The 23,287-nt window shown below is 40.8% G+C and overlaps 1 protein-coding gene and 2 non-coding genes across 3 annotated transcripts in view; 1 reads left to right on the plus strand and 2 right to left on the minus strand.

Annotated features, from left to right (window-relative positions):
• The window catches only part of EVA1A (eva-1 homolog A, regulator of programmed cell death), a 179,315-nt gene that overhangs the window by 26,536 nt on the left and 129,492 nt on the right, over nucleotides 1–23,287 (plus strand). Inside the window, exon 3 of the mRNA XM_065526938.1 lies at nucleotides 8,095–8,239. Coding sequence (XP_065383010.1) covers nucleotides 8,185–8,239 — 55 coding nt within the window. The 5' untranslated portion in view covers nucleotides 8,095–8,184. The remainder of the gene's footprint in view (nucleotides 1–8,094; nucleotides 8,240–23,287) is intronic.
• LOC123568532 (small nucleolar RNA U13) lies at nucleotides 4,406–4,511 on the minus strand. Its single transcript, XR_006691903.1, has one exon. It is a non-coding gene; the product is annotated as a small nucleolar RNA U13 (small nucleolar RNA).
• Nucleotides 11,557–11,769, minus strand: LOC123568553 (small nucleolar RNA U3). Its single transcript, XR_006691916.2, has one exon. It is a non-coding gene; the product is annotated as a small nucleolar RNA U3 (small nucleolar RNA).

A 23,287-nucleotide genomic window follows, 5' to 3' on the forward strand; every position in this document is an offset into this window, starting at 1 on the left:
TAAATTTGGATTATTTGTGGATTTTTTGCTATTGACTTGTGTTCCTGTTTTCTCTAATTCTGTAGGTTGTCTCTTCACTTTGTTAATTGTATCCTTTGCTATGCAGAAGTGTTTTTGTTTGATGTAATCCCATTTGCCTATATTTGTTTTTATTGCCTTGCTTTTGAGGTCTTATCCAAAAAATCTTTGCCCAGACCAATGTCCTGTAGTGTTTCCCCAATGTTTACTTCTAGTAGTTTCATAGTTTCAGATCTTCCATATAAGTTGTCAATCCATTTTGAGTTGATTTTTGTACATGGTAAAAGATGAGGACCCACTGTAGCTTTTCTACAGGGTCCCTTTAGAGTGTTTCTTTTTACAATTGAATGCCTGGCACCACCCACCCAAGATGATAAGCTGGAGAAGAAACATTGGAGCATAAATAGAAAGTTTTGATATGCCACCATATTTTGCTTAGTAACCCAATTCTTATTAAGACTACATCACTACTTAGTTAAGCCTTGCCACCACGTTGTAGGCTGTGTTATTCTGGAATGACAAGAAAACTGAGGATTACAGAAGAGCAATGACTTGGCAAAGGTCATACGGTACATGTGTTGGGTGTTCCACATAGTCAGCAGATAAATAACATGTACCTACTATAAGCTAGTCACAGAGATGGACAAAGAGAAATAATTTTCTCTGAAGACAACATTATAATACAAAATGATAATTGCTGGGAGGGTGCGTGTTCTGTGGGCTGCCATAGCACGTGGGAATGCATTTTGCCCAGGCAAGGTCAGTTGGGAAAGTTTCTCAAAAGAAAGGAGATTTGAACTGAGTCTTGAGGATATAACACTGTATACTGTACATAACCAGGGAAGCAAGAAGAGGTTAAGATTAATCAGAAGAAATTAGAGAATGGTATCCTCCCTTCTCGCCCCATGCATGAGACTCTGGTTAGAAGACAGATGTAGAATATTGTGTTATCCTGGAGTCTTCATTATGTTGGACAACAAGTTTTGTAGAAAGCTGAAGGTTACTGCTTTGAACAATATACATATATTTTTAAACCAGCAGCAAATACTTAAAAATGCATTACAGATATCCTTATTACCAAAACAGATCCTTATAATTTTCCCTAGATTGTTCCTCCTCCTGGTTCTCAGTTTCATGAAATAGCAAATCAGACTCCCTGAACACCCTCCTAAATGGAGTCCCCCATTATTCCTGTTTTCTATTTTCACAGTATTTAGCGCACATGATATATTTTCAGTGGTTTGTTTGCTGCTTTTTCATTTTCCTCCCCTACTCAACTGTAAGTCTTAAAATCAGGAATCCAGCTTGGTTTATTTGTTTGCATTTTACCTGAGCAGAAAATGAGGGTGGGAGGTGGACTGGGTTTAGGGAATGAGGGAATTTGGAAGTCGTAATAATGAGTATAAGCTTCTTCAGGAGGGCACTGAGGAGTGTTCAGATAATTTTTTAAAAAAGAATGACAAGGCCAGGCTTCCATCTCAGAAAGTTTCCTGTCACTGCAGAATGGAGAATGGGCTGGAGCTGCAGCTTAGGGAGCTGATTTAAGAGGTAGAGGCAGTGATCCCTGCAAGATGTGACAGTGCTCTGGATTCATGTGCCTGGGGCTGAATGAGAAGTGGTAGTACGAGTAGGCATTGAGGACAGGGAATTAACAAGCCCTGGTGATTGACAGGTTATGGGGGAAGCCCCTGGACTCCTTCCTGGGAATTCGGTGGATGGTGGTATTTCTGCTGAGATAGGGGATGGGAGAAGGAGCAGATTTGTGAGAACAGACTGCGTGTGTGCTGGAAACATTGAGCTTAGGGTGCATGTCTGTCACACACAAGGAAAGAAGTCCACTAAAGGGCTGGAAGTGAACCTGAAGTTGAGACAGACCTGGGCAAGAGAGGCAACAAGTGGAGCCATCTGGTTGAGGCAACCCAGGAGGGGCTGCGTGTGAGACAGGAAAGGGTCAGGACAGAGCCCTGGAGCACAGCAACTTCAAAGGTATATGTGGTTGAAATGAGCAGCAGGGATGCAGAGAAGGAGCCATCTGAAAGGGAGTCGAAGGGAATCAGGAAGGCAGCGAGCTGATGAAAGCAAGGTGGTAGGAGAGGGCTGGCTGACAGCCAAAGATGTCCTGAGATGCCCAGGCAGAGGAAGCTGAAAACTGGCCTTTGAATATATAATTGTTCCCTTCCACATCACTCCTTGAACTGTATGGGGCCACTTGTATGCAAATTTTCTTCTCCCTCTGCCACCCCCGTGACAGCAATACTAACCCCTCCGCTTCCTCCATCTCCTCAGCCTACTCCACGTGAAGACAATGAGGATGAAGACCTTTATAATGATCCATTTCCACTTAATGAATTGTAAATATATTTTCCCTTCCTTATGATTTTCTTAATCACATTTTCTTTTCTCTAGCTTACTTTAATGTAAGAATACCATATATAATACCAATAACATATGAAATATGTGTTAATTAACTGTTTATGTTATCAGTAAGATTCTTAGTAAAGTTTTTGGGGAGTCAAAAGTTATACACAGATTTTCTTTTTTTCTTTCTTTTTTTTTTTTTTTTTTTGAGATGGAGTTTCACTCCTGTTGCCCAAGCTGGAGTGCAATGGCACGATCTCGGCTCACCACAACCTCCACGTCCTCCTGGGTTCAAGCGATTCTCCTGCCTCAGCCTCCCAAGTAGCTGGGATTACAGGCATGCACCACCACACCCGGCTAATTTTGTATTTTTAGTAGAGACTTGGTTTCTCCGTGTTGGTCAGGCTGGTCTCGAACTGCTGACCTCAGGTGATCTGCCCACCTTGGCCTCCCAAAGTGCTGGGATTACAGGAGTGAGCCACCATGCCCTGCCTATACACAGACTTTCAACTGTGTGGGAGGGGGTTGGTGTCCCAACCCCCATATTGTTCAAGGTCAACTGTAGTGCCAGACACTTGAATGATATCATTAGTGTGAGAACTGTTTAGTTTTTAGTGTCGGAACTGTTTGGTTTCCATTTATTGCCAGTTTTTACGTATTTATTTACTACCTTCACTTTTTAGGGGGGGCACAGGAGTTGAGGAATAAAACATTGACTACGGATGTTACAGAGTAACTTGCTGAGATAGAAGTTCATTGGTTTTAGCATTCTCCAAGCTGACCCCTAGGCAGGTCTCCTTCGAGTTTCTAAAAATGTGAGTTGGTGAGTTCCTCCTTCCTACCCACCCGCTAACCCAAGTCCAGAGCTTATGAATTTTAGGACCCTGAGAAGATAATGCTTCCCCCTAAGAAGAAAAGATAGAGGTCAGTGTTTAGAGAAGGCAAGGTTGAAGCCTCTGGACCTAGGAAAATCAGCAGCTTTAGCTGCCACTGAAGAATGAGGGATGGGGGATGAGGAATGCACAGTGTGTGGACAGAGACCTGTGCCCACTACCAGGCATATGCGAGGCTACATGGGGAGCTCACTGCAGATGCCAACCATGGAAAGAGATGGCTGCAGGGCACATCCTCAGTCTAAGCAGGAGAATTATTTTTACTAGAAAATTGAATTTTGCTGAGAGCTGAGGAATACAAGCTTGAGAAATATAGTATTTTTAAAATCTGAAATGAACTATTAAATGTAATGACTTAGAATCCCATTTTTTGTCTTTTGTTTAGAGAAACGTATCAGTGGTTTTTAATCAGGGCTACCAAGAGAATCTTGGAAGGAAATAACAATTTGTTAGAAAAGAATACTTTCTAATTTTATAATCATAGCAACTGATTTGCTATTATAAAAGTAACACATAATTGAAGGAACTGGGATTTGATGTTACCCTACTTAAAAGTAAATAAGTTAGCATCTTGATTCATGAACATTGGTAGAAGACATAGACTCTTGGGTCGGAGACAAGCACTTTATTATTCATGACATAACATGAGCATCAGTATGTTTGCAAAGGTTCCCCTTGTCCCCAAGTCCCAGATGGGTGACACCACAGGCCCAGATGAATGGTGCACACATAGTAGGTTTATTTCGCAGAAAAGGAGCACTGAGCTTAAGGAATACGCTGCTTTTATAGGAAGCAATAAATACACCTGTTCTTTGTTTCAAGTGACACAAACCTCATCCTTCATGGTTGGCCACAGCAAAGCCACACCTGAGAAATGTCCTGGGTAAAGAGGGCAGAGGGCCTTGCATTCTTGGTATACCCAGCAATACGTGTGGGAGCTCAAAAAACAAACAAATAATATTTACTATAGGAAATGTGCATTATAATAACAATAACAAAACCCACTTACTACTTATATTATCCAGAAACTACAAATGGTTAATTTAGTCCTACAAACTAAATCCAGAGTTGAGAGAAGCTTATGGGCAGCTGCTGGAGTTACACTTGAAGTTCAGGTGATAATATTATTTTTTTCATGTCAAATGAGTAAGGTGTCAATGTTGTAATAAGGTTAGAGGGAGGCACATCTCACACAGGAGTGGGAAAACCCAGTCATCCTCATGCTTATGATCATAAAAGGATCTAGGTGATAATATTTATGAAGCAAATATTCCTGTTAGGACAGCTGAAGTTCATCAAATACCTTTGAGCTCACTACTTGGGGTTGGGATTAGTCTTTCAGGTTGAAGTCACTAAGGAACCCATGGTTCATTTCCTTAAATTTCAAGGACTGTCCTGATGTCTCAGAGATAGCACTGTCTGTGAATATGGTGAGGGCTTCCTTGCATAGGCAGTCTAAGATTGTCTGCTTCTAAGTTCTTGCCTCTTCCCAAGCATGTAGTGAAATCTGAGCCAGTCACAACAAAACGGATTAGAATAAGTCTTGATTACCACAGCAGGCAGGCTATCCACCTTCTTCTTCTTCTTCTTCTTTTTTTTTTTTTTTTTTTTTTTTTTTTTTTTTTTTTTTTGACGGAGTCTTGTTCTGTCCCCCAGGCTGGAGTACAGTGGAATAATCACAGCTCACTACAACCTCTGCCTCCCAGGCTCAAGGGATTCTGCCATCTCAGCCTGCTGTGTAGCTGGGACTGTGGGCACCTGCCACCTTGCCTGACTACTTTTTGTATTTTGATAGAGATAGGATTTTGCCATGTTGGCAAGGCTGGTCTCAAACTCCTGCCCTCAAATAATCCACCTGCCTCGGCCTCCCAAAGTGCTGAGATTACAGGCGTAAGCCACTGTGCCTGGCCTGTACCTTCAATTCTGAGCTCAGAAAACTCCCTGTTCCTCAAGCTTTGAGGCCTATTTACTTTGCTTCATCATGTATTCATTATTAACCCTTCCTTCATCCTGTTTAGTAAATATATATTGAGTTACTACTAGACCGGGAGCTCCGCGAAGCAAGGAGGGCACATTCTTTCTGCCCTCGGGACACCAAAGCCAGGGAAATCTCATGCAAGCATTTTTTTGGATGAACTCTGGAATATTGTATGGAAACAAACCAAGTGTTTGCTATGCTGTTAGTCGACTAAAATATGCAATTTGTGTGTGTGTGTGTGTTTAAAAAAAAGTGGCCAAACAAAACCCTATATTACCATTCAAAATTAAATTTGCAGGAAAAATAATTGCTTGATCTGTGTAGAATGCTTGAACATGCTTATATCCCTTGAAATTATTAGCAAAGATGCACTCGTGATTTTAAAAATGTAACAAAAAATGAATAAATTATACAAGAAAACATCAACAGATCTCTTGATAGTCTTTTTAAAAAGGATGAAAAAGATCCAGATTGAACAACTAACTAAAACTTAGATCTTAGAATTTAATGACTTAGGTTGTATTCTCTGCCTTTCACTTGCCCAAAGGAAAAAGAGAACAGTCCTTAGGTGACAGCCCAGGCTAGCCATGTGCATGCTCTCAGCATTAACGCTGAGGTATGAGTATTAATGCTGTTGGTATGAGTGAGCTGCAGGTCCAGAAATACCTCTCCAGTAACACACTTTGGAAATAATCCCTCACCGGGTAGCCATGTCACTTATATTAGTTGTAAAACACACCACTCACTTTTTGCTAGTGATAAAGTGATTACTTCATTGACGTTTTGGAAAACTGCAGCAACATACTGTCTTAGCAAATGCTTTGAAACAACAAGTTGTTTTTATTTTTAGAGAAGAGTGTTTTGAACACTATTGATTAGTATTTAAGAAAGTTTTATGGGCATGGTGGCTCATGCCTGTAATCCCAGCACTTTGGGAGGTCAAGGCAAGAGGATTGCTTGAACCCAGGAGTTGGAGACCAGCCTGGGCAACATAGAAAGACTCCTATCTCTACAAATCATTTTTAAAAAATTAGCTGTGTGTGGTGGCATGTGCCTGTGATCCCAACTACTCAGGAGGCTGAGGCAGGAGCATTGCCTGAAGCTGGGAGTTTGAGGCTGCAGTGAGCCATGATTGTGCCACTGCACTCAAGCCTGGGTGACAGAGAGAGACCCTGTCTCAAAACGAACAAACAAAAATAGCCGATTACTAGCCACTAGATTTTAGCCAATAGCACTAACATTCCTTAGGCCAGCTTATCAAAAAAGATATGAAATGCTGGCGATTGTAGGGACCAAATTTTGTAGTGAATAAGCCTTTGATGTGGCAGAAATCTAAACAGTATTCGATTGAGGCTACACCCTACCCTTGCCTCTACTGACGAGACAAAAGCTGATGGGCCTTGGTACCCAGCCAACCAAGGGAGTGCGTTCAGGTCAAGGGCATGCTCAAGAGAACTCTCTGTTAGCTATTATTAATGGTTCCCAATTTATAGGAAGAACATTAGTTTAATAACTTGTCCGAGGTCACTTTGCTCAGCTAAATGAGTGATGAGTGTTTGATTCAAACCAGGCCTATCAAATCCCTAAATCTGTGCTTTTCAGGGCCGGGAAGAGGAAAAGTTTGCTAAGGCAGAAATCAGAGGGTGGAACGATAATCCTTACCTCTTCCCTCCCCAGCCAGAGCAGCTCTGGCTGAGATCACATTTGAAGAAATCCTTTTGCTGTTAAGAAGAAAATAAGGAAAAAAAGAAAAAAAAAAAAAAAGGAAAGAAAAGAAAAATTCCAGCCTTGCACTAGTCTGAGATATTTTGAGGCTGAATTAAATAAAACCAGATGTTAATTTATTATCAGAATTCTCAGCCTATAACAGTAGTTCTCAAATCTTGTGTACTTAAGAATCTGCTTGAGTGCTTGTTTAACCTGGAGAGTCTTAAGCTCCACCCTCAGAGACTGGATTGAATAGGTCTGGTTTGGGGTAAAGCACAGGAATTTGCAATTTTCACAGGTGTCCCAGGAGCATTGGATACAGGTGGTTACAGAACTACATTTTGAAAAACTGAACAAAGATGTTTTGAAAATAAAAAGAAAAATGTAGGCAGAGAGTGCCAGAAGTGGTTTGATCTCACCCATTTGGCATAAGTGCTACTCCCTTTGGAAAGCCCTCTGTGAATGACTCAGCAAGGCCTGTCTTAAATCGTGAATCTGTTCCCTGGTTTGACATTGGAGAGAGAGTAGTTACTGTCATGGAAAGGAGAAAGTGAGTCTTAGGACTCAGTCCTTAGCCTGTAAGGGAGACTACCAAACAGGGAAAAAGAAGGAAAAGCTCAGGAGTGCTCCAAAGCCAACAGAAGAATATGTGAGCAGAAACAAAAGAAATGAACAGAGCAATTTTCCTCCTGAACGATATTGAGTAGAATTTCTTAGGAAGGCAGAGGCAGGGGCCACACTGCTACCCATTAAATCATGGCCTGACAGCCAGTCACAGGCCAGTCCCTTTCAGCCAAGAGCAATGTTCTGAGAACCCTTCCCACTTGGACTCAACATCACATCCCTGGCAAGGCTTCAGGACAAGAATATGAGCTCCAGGAAGCATCAATGATGGGGTTGGTGGCAGCCCAGATTTTTGTTGCAGAAGGAGCTAGATGCAGTAGTCTGTAGGTAGGGAGAGGGCGAAGTTGAATTTGCTGAGGATTTCATATAACACTGAAAAGATCATAATCCATATCAAGTTCATGTCCTTGATGACATTAAGTGAGATCCCATAGTTGTGGCCTCCCATGCACATGTGATAGAACTTGAGGATAAGTTAGTTTCACTGTCTTTCCTACTCCCTGCTATTTTCCCCAGGAGAGACATGGGTTATGAAGGCTCCAGCGTTACTGAATTTGTACTCGGCTTGCCGAGGTTTGGTTCAGCTCCACGTCAGGGAGGGCCCACATGGAGACTCAAGATCAGCCTGAACTCTCCGCATCCTGGATTCTCAAGGTCCCAGGTAAGCTGCCCTGGGGTACCATGGCTGACTTAGGAACCAGGGGTCTGTGTGTGTTGCTGGAGCATTTCCTTCAGATGCTACTAATCCATGTGAACGGGTAGTCCATGAGTGGTTTCTAAGCCTGCCTGTTCCCTGTCTCTCGTGTGTGAATTTTTTCCATACCTGTTTCTTACATGTGCAGAGACTCTTGGTTTGCTGGGCATCCCCATACAGTCTCCCCACAGTGACCTCAAATTCACAATGTTCTAAACTACATTAACATTTCCTACCTAAGCAGACCTGCTCTGTATTTCTATCTTGGATGAAACAGCCACCCAGCTGCACATACCATATCCTCGGGAATCTTCATTGACTCCTCCCTCTTGCTTACCCTGATCATCCAACTGAGACCAAGTCCTGTGGAGACTACCCCATAAATAATTCTTCAACCCATTCTCTCCCCTGGAGCCTTTGCCACTGCTCTGGTTCAGTCTTCATTTTCCCAGTAGATTTGCAAATGCTTCCTTACCAATCTCTCTTCTGGGGTTTCTCAAATAATGTGTTCTTGGCATTTTCAGAAGGACAATTGTACATTTGTGCAAAATGTTTCTGACATTATATATACGTATCTATCTATCTATCTATCTATCTATCTATCTATCTGTCTATCTATCTATATTTTTTTCGGACAGAGTCTCCCTCTGTGGAGGCTGGAGTGCAGTGTGCAATAGCACAATCTGTCACCCAGCCTGGAGTGCAGTGGCACCATCTCAGCTCACTGCAACCTCTGCCCACTGGGTTCAAGCAATTCTTGTGCCCTAGCCTCCCAGGTAGCTGGGACTACAGGCCTGTGCCATCACGCCCAGCTAATTTTTGTATTTTTAGTAGTGATGGGGTTTCACCATGTTGGTCAGGCTGGTTTTGAACTCCTGACCTCAAGCAATCCACCCACCACAGCCTCCCAAACTGCTGGGGTTACAGGCGTGAGCCACTGTGCCCCGGCCCCATATGATCCTTTTGCATCTGTGGCCTGAATGCTGGAAATGTTGATAGTACCTTTTAATTGTAGGAACCAACCTCTCCTTCCGCGAGTGGTGCTAGAAAAGAGTTAAGTTCTGGCCAGGGACTCAGGGATGTGAAAGGACAAATTAGAGCCACAGGAGCCATTGGGGTGATCTGAGCAAAATCTGAAGGCAGGAGCCTGTGCTTTGGGTGGGGCTTCTATACCCTCCTAGCGTAGGAATGCAGCTCCCCCAGGGAGCTTTGATGCAGCACACATTGTATCTTTACCCCATGCCATGTCCTCCTTCAATTGTGTCTTCTATCACCTTTATTTTCTACTAATTCTACACAGTACCTCTAGGAGACTGATTTCACTTGTTACATCCTCCAAATATCATGTAAATGCCAATTTCTCCCAAACTTGCATATCTACTTCAAGGTATCTCTTCTCAGGGCTAGGCACAGTGGCTCATGCCTGTAATTCTAGCACTTTGGGAGACCAAGGCAAGAGGATTGTTTGAGGCCAGGAGTTTGAGACCAGCCTGGGAAATATAGCGAGACCCTGCCTCTACAAAAATAAAAGAAAAAAAATAGCCAGTTGTAGTGGTGCATGCCTTTAGTCCTTGCTTATCAGGAGCCTGAGGTGGGAGAATCACTTGAGCCCAAGAGTTTGAGGCTGCAGTCAGCTATGATCGTGCCACTGCACTCCAGCCTGGGTAACGGAGTGAGAACATGTTTCTAAAAAAATAAAAATTTAAGCTGGGCATGGTGGCTCACACCTGTAATCCCAGCACTTTGGGAGGCTGAGGCGGGTGGATCACTTGAGGTCAGGAGTTCAAGACCAGCCTGGCCAACATGGTGAAACCCCATTTCTACTAAAAATACAAAAAATTAGCCAGGTGTGGTGGCACATGCCTGTAATCCCAGCTACTCAGGAGGCTGAGACATGAGAATCATTTGAACCTGGGAGGCGGAGGTTGCAGTGAGCCAAGATCACACCACCACACCCCAGCCTTGGTGACAGAGGGAGACTCTGTCTCGAAATTTTTTTTTAATAAAAATAAAGATTTAAAAAATAAAAAATTAGATATTTCTTCTCAGCTCAAGACCTTTGAATATATTAAAAATTTAGTATGTGACAAAACTGCCTATTCAAATCAGTACAGAAAGGTAAACTATTAAAAAAATAGTGTTTATGCACTCAGGAAAAAAGTTAAGGTAGATCCTTGAACCATTTATAGAAACATATACTTGATTGTTGAATAAATATAAACATAAAGTCATAGGAAAAATATAAAAGGTACGTAAAGTCTTCTTAAAACATAAATTTAAAGAAACATGAAAGAAGAGATTGATAAGCCTGGTTATATCAATATTGACAACTTCTGAATATCACATCATAAACAAAATTAAAGACTAGGCTGGTCCAACCAAGAATTAATATCCAGAATATACAAAGACCTGTATGCAAAAAAGAAAAACATGCACAATTCAGTATTGAACTGCATACATATATTAATATTTGCAGAAGAAAATAATATGAATGACCATGAAATATAATAATTTCAATCTAGTTAGTAATAAGGGGAATTAAATTAGAGCAGTAATAAGATATTGTTTCTTCTGTCCAGGTTGAAAGAGAGAAAGAGTGAGACTGACAGAAAGAGGCAGAGAGAAAGAACGAAGTGGGGATCAGATGTTTACTCCACACACAGTTGACAGGGGGTATAAAATCTCAGTGGTGAATTGAAAGAAATTTTGGTAGTAGCCTAGAATTTAAAATATATAGATACTCTTTGACCCAGCAATTCCACATCTTATTTACTTTCAAGGAAAACTCATGGATATGCAGAAAACATACAACGATATTCATTGCAAACACTGCTTGTTCTAGCAAAGAATTGAAAAATCTGAGAGAAAACCAATGGTTAAATATACTATGGCACATCACTGGCTAAATAAATATACTATAACTTATTCATATCTTAAGATACTATACAGAAGATAAAAACTAATTAGATACATATGTACTGATGTTCAGTGAGAAGACATGTTTAAAAGTAAAATAGTATCATATATTGTTATATAAAAATAAGCAAAGAACTAACTGCTTTACTTGACAAAGGACGTGTTTGGTAAAGGGTGAGCAAACCAAGAAAGAGATACACCTTCAATTTATCTTTTTGAGAGTTTTGTTGCCAAATGCATCCTTAGTATTGCCATAAGAAAACTGAAATAAAGAAGATACTAGATGTTACCCCTTTCCTTTATGGAAAAGTGAAAGGAACAATCCCTGAGAGTGAAGAACAAAATACAAGCAATTACATCAGAAAGGAACCCTGCAGCTTGTGTTCTCTCTCTCTTATCCTTGCCCAAGGAGCAGAGCGGTCATCGACAGCAAGCAGTGGCTACCACCAGGTGGCACCACCTACCTGCCAGCTTCTTGCTCAGAAGAGCTACTGCAGCTTTTCATTGAGTTTCTCCCCACTGTGTTCAGAAACATTTCTCTAGTAACCTACTGTAGAATTGATCCCCAAACGTATAAAGATCTGCCCTCTGCCTTACTTGGCACTAGGAATTTTATTCCTATTTTGTTGATGGACAGATTTCTCCCACCTCCATCCCTACAACCAATATATATATTTTTAAAATGCATAATTACATATATAATAAATATAGTATGTGTATATAATATATAATTACATAAATTATATAACATATATACATCTAAACATATACATATATACACATATATGTATATGTATATATTATATATAGTATCTATATGTTATATACATATATAATATACATGTATATATACATATATAATTACATTTCACAAATTTAGCATATATCATATATAATATGTAATATATTTAATTATATTTTATATGTGTATATATGCATGTAATTATATTATATATGTATATATAATTTATATTTTATATACAAATTATAAGTACATATATTTTATATATATATAATTCCATTCTACAAATTTAACAAATGCCTTGGGCTCTTAAGTATTATTTCTGGGCTGGGCATGGTGGCTCGCACCTGCAATCCCAGCCCTTTTGGGAGAATTGCTTGAGGCCAGGTGTTTGAAGCCAGTCTGGGCAACATAGCAAGAACCTGCCTCTACAAATGTTTCTTTAATTAAAAAAAATTTGTTTTGAGTTTAAGTCACAAAGTTCCTAATTAGCATAGCACCCTCCAACTGACAGTCAAAGCCATCACTATCCACCTGACAGCACTCCCCTAATGCTTTCAGGACATTACTCCCTGCTCTGTAGCTCTCAGCACACAGGACCCAGGTCCCCAGTTAGGGTAGGGCTCTTCTCTGTGGTGAGGAGATACTAGAAAAATGATGTTTTCTCCTCAGAAACAAACCATGTATGTCTTGCTCAAGTGTAGATTGGAGGTTATTTCTAATTCTCCTTTGTGTCAGGAGTTCAGTGCCACTGAAAATTTTTAATGCTCAAAATGGCAAAAATTACATCCTATCATGTTCCCTTGGATATCCAAATGTACATGATGAGTTGGCAGTTGATATAAGAGTCTGTCTGGGGTACAACAGAGTGATCTGGAGATACAAGTAAACACAACTATTAGAATAGTTTGAGATACTAATTGATGCTTTCTTCCCTTGCATATTTCATTTAAAAAAATTCTGAACTTTCCCCCTTACCACTTCCATTCAAGAAGATGGACCTGTTTAAATCAATTGCCTTAGGGGAGGAGCACAACAGCAAAAGACAATCTGCTGACCTCTGGCTAAAGCCCACACTCAGATGCCTCTGAGGCTGAACATCATAGCAGAGGGAATGCCTTTGAGTCGAAAATCAGAGTTCCCTTCAGTGGTGTGGGGCTGGGAGGATGTCTGGTGTTGGCGTCTGAAAGGTTAGGAAGATCCCAGAAAGGAATGGCCATAGCCTTCTAGTGATTTCCAAGCACCAGAGGCGCAGAGCAGTGGGTAGGTCCTGAGGAGAGAGGCCATGCATGGTACTACCTGGGCAGAGTTCTTGGGAGAGTGGGGAAGAGCAAAGGATGATAGGACTCCAGAGAGTCTTAGGGGGCCTGAGGCCAGTGAGCAGGTAGCAAGGGGAAATAGATGTTTTTTGTTTTGTTTTGTTTGATATAGGGTCTTTTTCAGTTGCCCAGGCTGGAGTCTAGTGGCACAATCTTAGCTGGGACTACAGTTGCATACCACCACACCTGGCTAATGTTTCAATTTTGTGTGGAGATGGGAGTCTCACCATGTTACCCAGGCTGGTCTGGAGCTCCTGGGGTGAAGTGAAAAGCCCACCTCTGCTTCCCAAAGTGCTGGAATTGCAGGCGTGAGCTGTGCCGCCCAGCAAGATAACGTTGATTCTCAAGAAAGGCACAGAGGAAGTAGAGAGCTGCTGCCTCACTGGAAAGGACTAAGGTGGCCTCTGTATGGCTGGGGTCAGGGTAAACCTGAAGATATTGGGATTCAATTTCTACTCTTCCCATGGAAAAGAGGCAAGGGTGAGGCTCCACATAGAAATTAAGTTAAATCTAAATGAAGATCTATTCCTTTTACATAAATCTGAGGACTGAGAGTCCTCCTTAAAACAGAGACAGGTCTTGTTTCCTTATCAGTGCTGCACAATAATGATAATTTATAGGGAACCTCCCAGAACATTTATGCTTTTTCCATCATGAGGTGGCCAGATGGCTCCCTGGTTTCCTAAATGAAGTCTGGAAAAAGTTACAGATGTGGAAAGAGACAAAACAGTCTAAAACTACAAGCAACAGGAGGCACTGGGCATTGGAGGTTGGCTGCAAGTAAAGAATAAACATAGAACACTTCAATTAAATGATCATGTAGTCACTCATCCTTTATGCTTTGGCATCTTTTAGGAAATCTTCCACTGCTTTCACCCAAGCCTTCTTATCTTCTTAGCAACACATTTCGCTTAGCTGGTATCGTATTCCTATCTTTGGCTTCAACTAACACCTCTTCTTGGTGGCTTCTTGATCTACTTCTTCCCAAACACCTAAACTAAGCTTTGGGTACAGACCTGAAACTGCCTGCTGGCCTCATTCCAGGACACATCCTTTGGGCAATAAAATTTAACATGTCCAAATCATAACTTATTTGGTTTCATTTCTCTGGCCAAATAATAAGACAAAAACCACAAAGGCATTGAAAAAAAAAATAAAACATTTATTAAAGTGCCTGGCAAGGAGTACACGTCAGTGAATACATCCACTGAGAACTTTGCAGAGGGGAAAAGTTAGGAGGGTTTGAGTGCTAGGAAAGGAAGAGTTCAGGCTAGGATGCTAATTAAGGATTGAATGAGTCCATGTGTCTTTTCCATTGTTCACTGGTCAGCAAAGATCTTCCAGTAGTTCTGTTAGGTCTGTCTTCTTAGGGTCACTCAATTTCATGGTTCTTTCTCAATCAGTTGGGATGAAATACCTAATTTTATGTTGTCATCTCCTGGGGCAAGTATAAGTGGAAAATTTCCCTTTGACAATTTTACCTCCTTTTTGCCATTAAAGTCATTGTTTGTTTTGCATCTAAACACTGCTTTTTTTCTACCTGTAGAATAGATCCTCAAAATGAGATTTCTAGTCCAATAGGTATGTGGATTTGTGATTTCATTAGAAATTGTCCAAGTAACGGCTGAGGGCGGTGGCTCCCACCTGTAATCCCAGCACTTTGGGAGGCCAAGGCAGGTGGATCATCTGAGGTCAGGAGTTTGAGATCAGCCTGGCCAACCTGGTGAAACCCTGTCTCTACTAAAAATAATAACTAAAAAATTAGCTGGGCATAGTGGCATGCACCAGTAATCCCAGCTACTCAGGAGGCTGAGGCAGGAGAATCACTTGAACCTGGGAGGCAGAGGTTGCAGTAGCCAAAATCACACCACTGCACTCCAGCCTGGGCAGCAGAGTGACACTTCGTCTCAAACAAACAAACAAAAATTGTGCAGGTATCTTTCAAAAGTGTAGAGATTTACTCACCACCAACAATCGTAGGCATTTTTATTTCCTTCCTCTTTATCAGTTCTGCATGTTAGCCCTTTTAAATTTTTGTTACAAATATGCAACTAGAAGAAATAATACCCAGTGTTCAATAGATCAATAGTTAATATACATAGTTAATATTAATATAATACATATAATATATAGACATATATAGTTAATATTAATCTATCATACATTTCAAAATAGCTAAAAGAGAACAATTTGAATGTTCCTAGCATGAAAAAAAGATAACCATTGAAGGTGATAGATATCCCAGTTACCCTGCTGATTACATGAACATATCAAATTATCACAAGCACCCTGAAAACATGTTTCAATTTAAATCAATAAAAATAGGAATCTTTTTTATTAAAATTATTTAAATATTTGCCAATCTTAGATGTGCAAACTATTTCATTTTTGTATTAATTTACATCTCCCTAGTAGTGAGATTGAATTTCCTGTTGTAGGTTTGTTAGTTATATGCATTTATTCATTTTATCAATTGCCTGTTCAAATCCTTTGCTCATTTTTCTATTAGTCTGTTTTAAAATAAATTTGCCGGCATTCTTTGTATATTAGGTATAGTAACCTGTGTAACACATGTATTAAAAGTATTTTGTCTGCCCTATCATTTGTGTTTTCTTTCTGGTAACTTTTATCATAAACATTAAAAAATACTAGTCTAACATACCAATCTAATCATTTATGACCTCTGGATTTTATGTCTTCTTAGGGAGTCCTCATTCTCAAAATTTTACACCAATTCTTCCCATATGTAAATAAAATACCCTCATCATATATGATTTTCACTTTTTTATAGTGTTCTTCTTCTTTGTCTTGGTAGGGCACCCAAAGAGATGAGTTGGTTTCTTCCTGCAGTCTGGTAGCCCCTCGGATTCTTGGAGATGCTTCAGTTGACTAGAGCTTCCTATCTGATTTCAGCAGTCCATGTGGTGATGTCAGATGCCAAGGCAGAGCCAGCCTTTGGTGAATGGAGATGTGAATGGGAAAGCAGAGAAGGGGGGCACGGATATGTGGATGTGGCTAGATACTGCATGGAATTCAGCCTCCCACAGTGGAAGTGAAGTGGAATAAAGTGGGTGCTGAGGACCCACTTCGGGAAGGCCTCAGGTGCCCGCTGCATGTGGGGTCAGAGTGACTGATGCTTTGTGTCTCCGAATGATAAACCTCATGGAAGGTAGTGAAAGATCAGAGAGTTCTTCCTCCAGATCTGAGACAATGACTCCTTTCTTTGCTCATGCCCATAGTGTTTAGACTTTTTCTGCCTTACAAGTGCATGTGATAGAAGAGGCTGCATTTCCTTGTTTCTCTTCCCTCCCAGATATCAGCAACACCTCTGACCACTCTCCAAGGTGTTGGAGTTGCACCCCGCCCTCTGGCTGTGTCCACAGTGCAGAGATACTCTTTAGACACTTATGTCTAGATAAAGACCTTGATACATATTGGGCCATTAGGCAGCTTGTGGACTGCTTTTCACTTCACCCTAGCTGGCCATATGTGAGATAGAGCACTATTGACAAGCAGCTCTCATTTGGGGGAATGCACGAGGGAAGGAACACACAGGCTGCTGTGGTTGGTTACCTACTCCCAGTGTTTTTCCTAGATCTTTGCCTTTCGAACCTAGAAACTCCCACCATCACCTCAGTTATCTAGATTCAAACCTTCTGCTGAGCTGTGGAGTAATGTAATTCTGCCAAAGAATGTTTGTCTCTATCCTTTGTCTCATTCCTGAAATCCTACACATGAATCTAGCACAGAATGTTTCTGCAGCAGACCTCAGGAGGGCTGCCTTCATCACATAGCAGATGACTAGCCTTGCCTCCTTACTCTGCCTCCTCTTGCTCAATTCAAGTCCCTACTTTGGAAACACTTCTCTTGCTATGCCTTGGAACCCTCTCCAGAACATGATGCTTTTCTATTTTTCCTTCAGCTCCATTTTGCATGGCAAAATTTGGGCAAAGGTTGCTCATGTTAAGTACTTCCTTAGAATCAACTAACCATGCCTACTTCCTGACTAGTTCAGGGAAGGAGTCTATCACACGGAAGGGGGAACTTTGGAAGGAGACTAAGGAAATACAAGTAGAAGCAGTGGAGAAAAACCAGGAGAGAGTAATGGCATAGAAGCCAATGGAAAAAAGAATTTCAGGAAGGAAGAAGTTTTCTATCTTTGGAAAACGAAATCTCCCTGGCAGAGAGGATGAGAACAATGGACATTTCAAGGTACCTGCCTGCATGGTTTGTGTTCCTAACTGGAGCAGTGCCTACCAAGGTGGAGCAGGGTGGGCAAGGGTACCAGTGGGAGTGGGTCCTACTGGGCAAGGGTAACAGTGGGAGTGGGTCCTACTGGGCAAGGGTAACAGTGGGAGTGGTTCCAGTGGGGAGGAGTATTTTATTGCTGAGACTGTTTAGAATTGCTGGTACATGGTGATAATAGAAAGCAGATGAATATTCAGTTGAGTTTATTATTGCTTTTACATTATTTACACCCAGGCACTCCCTTATGGCACCCAGGGTGGACCACTCCCATCCTCCATCACCCCCTTAGTACACCGCTGAAATTTATTTTGTCCAAAATGGATGAGTCTGGGACAGGCAGAGGCCCAGAACTACAAGGAAGGCGAACTCGACTATTTTCTGCTTAATAAAGCAAACTATTGATTTTTAAGGCATACCAGAGGAGAGAGGCATGCCTGACCCAGAAAACAGAGAAACAGAGAATATTTAGGAGAAAGAGAACAGCTAGACTTACAGTGACATACATCTTCTCCATTATCCCAAATTCTGGGGAAAAGCCTTGTGGATTGGCTTGGGTTGGGGTGAATGACGAATCCTGGAAATGGGGTGAAGAAAAGAGACAACCCATCACAGGAAACAAACACAAGTGATATCATGAGTTCATGAAAAGCTAAGACTCAGAGCCAAAGTGACCATGAAGAACCTCGGGAGTCTTGGAGGGGCACTGGACTTCACATGGCATCATGTAAGAGCAGAACCTTTGGAACGTGAGTGTAAAGAGGCAGAAATCCATTTGCTTCTTCATGCCTTCTCTGTAGTAAGAGGGACAGGTGAGTGGGCCCAGGTGCACTCAGAGAAAGGAAGTGTAGAGCAGGCAGCCCTGGCCTGGCCTCTCGAGATCTTAAGCTCAGGTACAGAAGATCCGTGATGCTGACAGACCAATCAAAGAGATCCGCAGTGGAAGCCTACCAGCAATGCAGTGTGGGTTAGCATGGTGGGTCCCTTCTGATGAATTTCTTAAGAACCAAACATGGCAGACAGAGCAGTAGAAACAAATTTGGGATCTTGGTTTCAAACATTAACCATAGTATGCCTTCAACAAAAGTCAGTTGCATTAATTAAAATGACCCAATAGGAGTGAAAAGTGGTGGGAAAAAATAGGATATAAGCACTCAAATTTACATATTTAGAGGTGGGTAGAGTTGAGCTCAAATAGGTCCTAGGAGCAATGACTCAGTGGACGCAAAACAAACAATTACCGAGCAACTACTTTGTGTAAAACTTTACAGTAGGGACTAGAAATAAAAAATTTCTTAAGACCTTGTCCTTAACCTGTGGAGTTTCTGTTACAAAGCATGTCATTATCACATGGGTGAGTTGTGCCCTCCTCTCACTTTTTCTTCTCTACCAGGATTTCCTGACCATCTTTCAAGATTCAGTTCAAATCTCACTTTCTTGATGAAACTACCCAACAATGCCAACAACAACAACAAAAAATTAGCTATTTCCGTCTTTGCTTCTAAAGACTTCTTTTAAACTCATATCATTTAAACTTTATTGCTGTTTCTATACTTGTCTTCCTTGGTAGACAGTATAGAAGAGAAACATTTTGTGTTGTTTAGATTTGCATCTGTTAGATTTCATGATGTTTATTTATTTATTTATTTATTTAATTATACTTTAAGTTCTAGGGTACATGTGCACAATGTGCAGGTTTGTTACATTTGTATACTTGTGCCATGTTGGTGTGCTGCACCCATCAACTCGTCAGCACCCATCAACTCGTCATTTACATCAGGTATAACTCCCAATGCCATCCTTCCCCCTGCCCCCCTCCCCATAATAGGCCCCGGTGTGTGATGTTCCCCTTCCTGAGTCCAAGTGATCTAACTGATCAATTCCCACCTATGAGTGAGAACATGCGGTGTTTGGTTTTCTGTTCTTGCGATAGCTTACTGAGAATGATGGTTTCCAGCTGCATCCATGTCCCTACAAAGGGCACGAACTCATCCTTTTTTATGGCTGCATAGTATTCCATGGTGTATATGTGCCACATTTTCTTAATCCAGTCTGTCACTGATGGACATTTGGGTTGATTCCAAGTCTTTGCTATTGTGAATAGTGCCGCAATGAACATACATGGGCATGTGTCTTTATAGCAGCATGATTTATAATCCTTTGGGTATATACCCAGTAACGGGATGGCTGGGTCATATGCTATTTCTAGTTCTAGGTCCTTGAGGAATCACCATACTGTTTTCCACAATGGTTGAACCAGTTTACAATCCCACCAACAATGTAAAAGTGTTCCTATTTCTCCACATCCTCTCCAGCACCTGTTGTTTCCTGACTTTTGAATGATTGCCATTCTAACTGGTGTGAGATGGTATCTCATTGTGGTTTTGATTTGCATTTCTCTGATGGCCAGTGATGACGAGCATTTTTTCATGTGCCTGTTGGCTGTATGCATGTCTTCTTTTGAGAAATGTCTATTCATATCCTTTGCCCACTTTTTGATGGGGTTGTTTGTTTTTTTCTTGTAAATTTGTTTGAGTTCTTTGTAGGTTCTGGATATTAGCCCTTTGTCAGATGAGTAAATTGCAAAAATTTTCTCCCATTCTGTAGGTTGCCTGTTCACTCTGATGGTAGTTTCTTTTGCTGTGCAGAAGCTCTTTAGTTTAATTAGATCCCATTTGTCAATTTTGGCTTTTGTTGCCATTGTTTTTGGTGTTTTAGACATGAAGTCCTTGCCCATACCTATGTACTGAATGGTATTACCTAGGTTTTCTTCTAGGGTTTTTATGGTTTTGTGTCTAACATTTAAGTCTCTAATCCATCTTGAATTAATTTTTGTATAACGAGTAAGGAAAGGATCCAGTTTCAGCTTTCTACTTATGGCTAGCCAATTTTCCCAGGACCATTTATTAAATAGGGAATCCTTTCCCCATTTCTTGTTTTTCTCAGGTTTGTCAAAGATCAGATGGCTGTAGATGTGTGGTTTTATTTCTGAGAGCTCTGTACTGTTCCATTAGTCTATATCTCTGTTTTGGTACCAGTATCGTGCTGTTTTGGTACCAGTACCGTGCTGTTTTGGTTACTGTAGCCTCGTAGTATAGTTTGAAGTCAGGTGGCATGATGCCTCCAGCTTTGTTCTTTTGACTTAGGATTGTCTTGGCAATGCGGGGTCTTGTTTGGTTCCATATGAACTTTAAAGCAGTTTTTTTCCAAATCTGAGAAGAAAGTCATTGGTAGCTTAATGGGGATGGCATTAAATCTATAAATTACATTGGGCAGTATGGCCATTTTCATGATATTGATTCTTCCTATCCATGAGCATGGTATGTTCTGCCATTTGTTTGTGTCCTCTTTTATTTCACTGAGCAGTGGTTTGTAGTTCTCCTTGAAGAGGTCCTTTTCATCCCTTGTAAGTTGGATTCCTAGGTATTTTATTCTTTTGAAGAAATTGTGAATGGAAGTTCATTCATGATTTGGCTCTCTGTTTGTCTGTTACTGGTGTATAAGAATGCTTGTGATTTTTGCACATTAATTTTGTATCCTGAGACTTTGCTGAAGTTGCTTATCAGCTTAAGGAGATTTTGGGCTGAGACAATGGGGTTTTCTAAATATACAATCATGTCATCTGCAAACAGGGACAATTTGACCTCTTCTTTTCCTAACTGAATACCCTTTATTTCTTTCTCTTGCCTGATTGTCCTAGCCAGAAGTTCCAACACTATGTTGAATAGGAGTGGTGAGAGAGGGCATCCCTGTCTTGTGCCAGTTTTCAAAGGGAATGCTTCCAGTTTTTGCCCATTCAGTATGATATTGGCTGTGGGTTTGTCATAAATAGCTCTTATTCTTTTGAGATACGTTCCATCAATACCGAATTTATTGAGAGAGTTTTTAGCATGAAGGGCTGTTGAATTTTGTCAAAGACCTTTTCTGCATCTATTGAGATAATCATGTGGTTTTTGTCTTTGGTTCTGTTTATATGCTGGGTTACATTTATTGATTTGCATATGTTGAACCAGCCTTGCATCCCAGGGATGAAGCCCACTTAATCATGGTGGATAAGCTTTTTGATGTGCTGCTGGATTCGGTTTACCAGTATTTTGTTGAGGATTTTTGCATCGATGTTCATTGGGGATATTGGTCTAAAATTCTCTTTTTTTGTTGTGTCTCTGCCAGGCTTTGGTATCAGGATGATGTTGGCGTCATAAAATGAGTTAGGGAGGATTCCCTCTTTTTCTATTGATTGGAATAGTTTCAGAAGGAATGGTACCAGCTCCTCCTTGTACCTCCAGTAGAATTCGGCTGTGAATCCGTCTGGTCCTGGACTTTTTTTGGTTGGTAGGCTATTAATTATTGCCTCAATTTCAGAGGCTGCTATTGGTCTATTCAGGGATTCAACTTCTTCCTGGTTTAGTCTTGGGAGAGTGTAAGTGTCCAGGAAATTTTCCATTTCTTCTAGGTTTTCTAGTCTATTTGCATAGAGGTGTTTATAGTATTCTCTGATGGTAGTTTGTATGTCTGTGGGGTCGGTGGTGATATCCCCTTTATCATTTTTTATTGTGTCTATTTGATTCCTTGCTCTTTTTTTCTTTATTAGTCTTGCTAGCGGTCTATCAATTTTGTTGATCTTTTCAAAAAACCAGCTCCTGGATTCACTGATATTTTGGAGGGTTTTTTGTGTCTCTATCTCCTTCAGTTCTGCTCTGATCTTAGTTATTTCTTGCCTTCTGCTAGTTTTTGAATGTGTTTGCTCTTGCTTCTCTAGTTCTTTTAATTGTGATGTTAGAGTGTCAATTTTAGATCTTTCCAGCTTTCTCTTGTGGGCATTTAGCGCTATAAATTTCCCTCTACACACTGCTTTAAATGTGTCCCAGAGATTCTGGTATGTTGTATCTTTGTTCTCATTGGTTTCAAAGAACATCTTTATTTCTGCCTTCATTTCGTTATGTACCCAGTAGTCATTCAGGAGCAGGTTGTTCAGTTTCCATGTAGTTGAGCGGTTTTGATTGAGTTTCTTAGTTGAGTTCTAGTTTGATTGCACTGTGGTCTGAGAGACAGTTTGTTATAATTTCTGTTCTTTTACATTTGCTGAGGAGTGCTTTACTTCCAACTATGTGCTCAATTTTGGAATAAGTATGATGTGGTGCTGAGAAGAATGTATATTCTGTTGATTTGGGGTGGAGAGTTCTGTAGATGTCTATTAGGTCCGCTTGGTGCAGAGTTGAGTTCAATTCCTGGATATGCTTGCTAACTTTCTGTCTCATTGATCTGTCTAATGTTGACAGTGGGGTGTTGAAGTCTCCCATTATTATTGTATGGGAGTCTAAGTCTCTTTGTAAGTCTCTAAGGACTTGCTTTATGAATCTGGGTGCTCCTGTATTGGGCACATATATATTTAGGATAGTTAGCTCTTCCTGTTTAATTGATCCCTTTACCATTATGTAATGGCCTTCTTTGTCTCTTTTGATCTTTGATGGTTTAAAGTCTGTTTTATTAGAGACTAGGATTGCAACCCCTGCTTTTTTTTGTTCTCCATTTGCTTGGTAGATCTTCCTCCATCCCTTTATTTTGAGCCTGTGTGTGTCTCTGCATGTGAGATGGGTCTCCTGAATGCAGTACACTGATGGGTCTTGACTCTTTATCCAATTTGCCAGTCTGTGTCTTTTAATTGGACCATTTAGACCATTTACATTTAAGGTTAATATTGTTATGTGTGAACTTGATCCTGTCATTGTGATATTAGCTGGTTATTTTGCTTGTTAGTTGATGCAGTTTCCTCCTAGCATCAATGGTCTTTAC

The sequence above is a fragment of the Macaca fascicularis genome, chromosome 13, assembly GCF_037993035.2.
Source record: "Macaca fascicularis isolate 582-1 chromosome 13, T2T-MFA8v1.1".
NCBI lineage: Eukaryota > Metazoa > Chordata > Mammalia > Primates > Cercopithecidae > Macaca > Macaca fascicularis.